The following is a 4,827-nucleotide window of genomic DNA, read 5'->3' on the forward strand; positions in this document are numbered from 1 at the left end:
TCCTGCTAGGGAGTATTACTAAAAGTGAAAATCAGTGACATTCATTGAATTTTAAACACTGAACTGAAGAGCTGTTTCTAAAATCTGTTCTGAGAAGTCATTCTTAGTCAACAGTTTCTCTTTTTACTGCATGCTTTGTTACCTCTGTCGGCCAGGCTATTACCGCTGTAATACAATTTTCTGCTTACTTAATGGCACAGTATCTTGCATCTAGATAATGGCAAATGGAGTAATTTTGAAGACGAATTAGATATAATGTAAAATTATACTTAGGCTGAAAGGCCAGGTAGAATCTCCCACTTCCCAATACTCCGAAAAGCGTGACTGAACGAGATGGGGAGGTGACTAGCTGCCTGGTCTCAGTGTGCCTGCCAGTCTCCAGTAGTAGTTGGCAAGGGAAAAAAATGGTCTTTGCAAAAACACATGGGGAGCATCAGCTGCAAAGTTAGGTGCCTTTCACTCCTTCAGGACTTCCTGCATGTATCTTAAAGTAAGTACAACGTCTCAGAGTCTCTGAACTGTGTTACCATCAGTTCCATCTTTCTCTATTTGCATAGTAAAAATAAAGCCACAGTTTGGATTCTGTTTTGCCTAGGAAATGTCGAATATTTTAGGTTGTTCTCTACTTCCCAATCACCAAACTGTACTTCAGCACTCTATGCAACTTTCAACTTTTGCCTGCCATATTTTTTGCCCCCAAAACAAGTTACAGGAAGAAAATCAGTTAATTCAGCAATAAGAATTTAAGAACTTCAAATACTTTGTGTAGAATTAAACAACACTAACCTCTTTAATTTTTTCCAGTTCGTTCTGTAGTGCTTGTTTGGCAATTTCAACTTCTATAAGCTGCTGTCTTAATTTTTCATTTTCATCTTCTGTTACGGTACGTTTTTCTTCCACATTTTCTAACTCATGGTGAAGTCTCACCGATACATCTTTTGCAACCTAAATGAAATGACATTTCAAAAGAAAGATTAAAAAAAATAATAATTACTGCTGCAGTGCTTAGCACTTAAGTAACCATTTACAGGTTAATTCTGGGTGTTTTGATGGAAGTGGTATGAAAGGAAATGTAGACAAGGACATCCACAGACAGAGTTCTAAAGGATTCAAAATTCAAGCCAATTCCTTCCAAAAATGTTATAGTCTTCCTATGGACTTCACTGGAAACCACATTAGAAAAGAAACCCCAACTCCTTCTTAGATGTTGAGTCAACAGTGAAAGAGGACCATCATTATTCCTGGAGACAGTGCAGCATCTATTTTCTCCCAATCACTGCTAGCTTATGCTTTTCAAGGCACTAAGGTATGTGCCCTTCAAATACTTGACATGTAGATGCATCTAAAAGCAGTGTCCACCTTCTTCAGGCCTCCTATACATGTGCCTGGTATAGGACCACAAACAGACACATCTTTATTTTGATCCTGCTAGTTTATCTGTCCTTCATGAACAATATATCTGGCATTTACTACTATGGGCTAATTTAAAGAGTAAAATATGAACAAACAACATCTTTACTGACCTTATGTTCACCCAAATGATGTCCAATATTTTAAATGAAAATGAACACTAAGATTTTTGCTTTTTTCTTTTTTTTAAATGCATTTTCACAGGAATAGAGTTAAAAGGCACATGTCAAGATCTAATTCCTCTTCTTCAAGTAAAGCAGTAAGAATTTTGCCATTCAGTCCACTTGCATTGTATTTTGTGAAACCACCAGAAACTATAATCATGCACCAAAAATATTTAAATGTACACTAATCACTGTTATGATGGTGATTTAGACACACAGTTTGAAAAGCCTAATTTTCTGCTTTTTTTAGACCATTGGAAAATATAATTAATCCTTCTTAGCATTAGCTAGGGGAGCTCAGAGAGCTATCCTTTATGGCTTTCACCAGAATGATCTTTATGTTTGTATGTCAAAGAACTCTCTTTGACATACTAAAACTCTAAAGAAAAAACCTAATAATTGTAAGCAAGCAGTTGTCAAGAATCAGATCTATCAGAAAACGGCAGCAGCTAGTGACTCAGCCTCCCCTGACAAGAAACCCAGTGTGTGTGAACTACAGATACAACACTGCAGTGTGGCACAAGATCGTTCAATAACCTCCCCCACTGCACACACACTCAAGACACATAATGCCCAACAGAAAGGGAGAGTGGAGGGGAATTTCAATTATAATCATACTCCAAAAGGACTGAAGGATGAGCTGAGAATCACACCACAGGGCAATATCTTGATGCCTTTTCCTATGCTCGGTATTAAACTGCTCATCTGGCTGTCCAACCAAAGTAAATGGAAAATCATAGGGGACATCTTTAACAGCATCCTATCAGATTCTGCCTTTGGTTCATAGATACAGTCTGTGTCAGTAAATACAACAGAATAACAAAATCATTACCAGTAGGTTTTTTGACACAAGATTTGGTGGAGTAGCAATTAATGCAGGGAAATCCTACAGAGCATTCTAGATCATATGGGAAACGTGACTCACTTACGCAAGACACTATCTCTGAACAATTAAGTCCCCTAATATATTACCCATGCACAGAATTGCACATGAGTTACGATTATGGTTACCCAGCACCAGGAATTCAATTAGACAGAAATTTGGCATTAGATGTTCATCCCTACTCCAAAGCGGAACACATTCATGAGCTGTGGGAATGCTTTGCAAAAACACTATTCCTTTGCGAACAGTCAGTTGTATGGTTATTGGGAAAGACATGGGAGAAATCCTAATTAAAGTGAGCCCTTTGCCCAGCTCAACCTAAGGCCTTAGCTGCTACCTCCTATATTGCAGGGGAGCCTCCCCGGGCCCTGCGCATGTGTTACTTGCTAATACAAAGTAACGCGTTGGGTCAACAAAGAAATCAACTCTATACGCTGGGATCACAATATTCACTTGGGACACGAAGGCTCACGTTCAAATTCTGCCTGCAGGGGTGCGTGTCTCAACTATTCACCTAAGCATCATTCCCGGTGTGGAAAATGTCCCTTGCTTCGACCAGCAATTCCACCCCACCCATGACAAAGGCGCCATTTTGCTTCTGACCAGGAAGACAGTATTTTGTCAAGGGCCACGTGAACAGCTGTAGTTACAGAACTGTCATGGCCACAACAGCAAACGTCGGTTTTGAATATGCCCAGGCAAGGAACATCAAATAGAAATACAGAGAAAGATATTGGCATTTTAAATTGGCATTAGTGAGAAAATTACTGGAACGTGTCTTGGAATGGTGTCTACCTTTTAATAAGAATGATGTCAAGCTGGAAAATTTTCAGAAAAGATGATCCAAGTCTGCAAACCAGGGTTGGGAATAACAGACTCTCAATCCATTTTACTTATCAGAAAGAAGTTTAAGAATGACCTTGTTCCAAATCATGTGTTAAATTAGCGTTTTGAACTGCAGTCCACTGAATCCAACAAACCATAGGTCCTATAGCCATAGCCATAGTCCTACAGAGGACAAATGTTGCTATACAGAGGCCTGTACTTCCGTGAGAAATGGAGGGAGACCTGTTAACTGAAAAAAAGTTTAGAAGTCCTGATGAAGCAGAAATCTTAACAAAGTCTAGTGGATGGAAGCAGAAATCAAACAACTTCCAACTAGTGCAAGAAAGGTTGGCTTTGTTTTCTGTAATTGGATGGATCTAGAATGGAGATGATGGATATTTTACCAATAACAATTTTTAAACAAGGACTTGTTTTCCTCAGCAATGGGCTGTGGTTCATTCAGATGTTATGGATTAAATACAGTTGATTACACATTGAAATTTGATGTGCCTATGGTTTCATGTGGTTGTGGGAAATCCTGCCTTCAATGAAGATAACAGCAGTTTTTTCACTGACACCAACGGAGTCAGGATTTCGTGTTGTGACTCTGCAAGTATTCAATCTACCAGTCCTCTGAAATCTTTACTAAAAAGAGTATAGTAATCCCCTCAAAGTCAATGGGATGATTCAGTGAGGTTGGTTTAATTCTGCAGTGGTAGGGCATGTTTTGTGTTCATCATAAAAGATCCCAAACCTCTAGATCCTATTTTGTATTTGAGTCACTTCTTACACATTAACTTTACAAAAAATGATTGGACTAAAGCTGAAAACAGCCTACCTACATACTGAAGGGCTTCTATTACCAACGTCTGCTGGGCCATTGCTATCCTATGAGCTGCATTGGATGCACAGTGTACGACAGAACAGATGGAAATGCCTGAGTCATGAGGACTGAGAGCACGCTCGTGTCTCTGTCTGAGGTGCTCCCTCCCCTTGACACCTGCACACGTCTGTACCTTGAGGTCCTGCTCCATGCTGCGCAAGAGCTCGCCGTCGATCTCGCCGGTCTGGGCATAGCGGAGCCTCTTGCGCTCAGCCTTGCGCAGCCGGTACTGAAGGATCCGGCAGTTCTTGTTGGCTCGCTCCAGTTCATGCCGCATTTCTTGAAGCTGACAAGCATCCTCCTCGAAGAAACTGTCCCTCATCTCGTCCATCTCTGTCCTCAGCTCATCTATCTCATTCTGGCATCGGGGTGAGAAGGGGACAGGGACGCCACAGGTGGGTCAAAAGCACAAATGTCAGTACGTATAGGGGAAGGCGGCCAAAATGGAGCTCCTGCCCGCAGGGACACCAGCTAAATACAACCCAGCTCATTAAAAGCACCGCAAGGAAGCCGGGAAGTGGCCCCAGGACAGGGCCATCTTAACTCTGCCTCCGGCGCTAGTGCCGGGGGAGAGAGCGGCGGGAAAGCCCCTTCCCGGCGCGGGGGTGGGGAGGCCGCCCGGCCCCCGCCCGGCCCCGCTTCCCTCCATCCCCCCACGCCCG

At 41.8% G+C, this 4,827-nt stretch overlaps 1 protein-coding gene across 1 annotated transcript in view; it reads right to left on the reverse strand.

Moving 5' to 3' along the window:
• Positions 1-4,517, reverse strand: part of SOGA3 (SOGA family member 3) — a 33,352-nt gene extending 28,835 nt beyond the window's left edge. Inside the window, exons 1-2 of the mRNA XM_009880151.1 lie at positions 4,299-4,517; positions 787-945 (exon numbers count right to left, since the gene is read on the reverse strand). Of these exons, the coding sequence (XP_009878453.1) occupies positions 787-945; positions 4,299-4,496 (357 nt within the window). The 5' untranslated portion in view covers positions 4,497-4,517. The remainder of the gene's footprint in view (positions 1-786; positions 946-4,298) is intronic.
• Positions 4,518-4,827: the final 310 nt, after the last annotated feature.

The sequence above is a fragment of the Charadrius vociferus genome, unplaced genomic scaffold (assembly GCF_000708025.1).
Source record: "Charadrius vociferus isolate BGI_N301 unplaced genomic scaffold, ASM70802v2 scaffold82, whole genome shotgun sequence".
Classification (NCBI taxonomy): Eukaryota; Metazoa; Chordata; class Aves; order Charadriiformes; family Charadriidae; genus Charadrius; species Charadrius vociferus.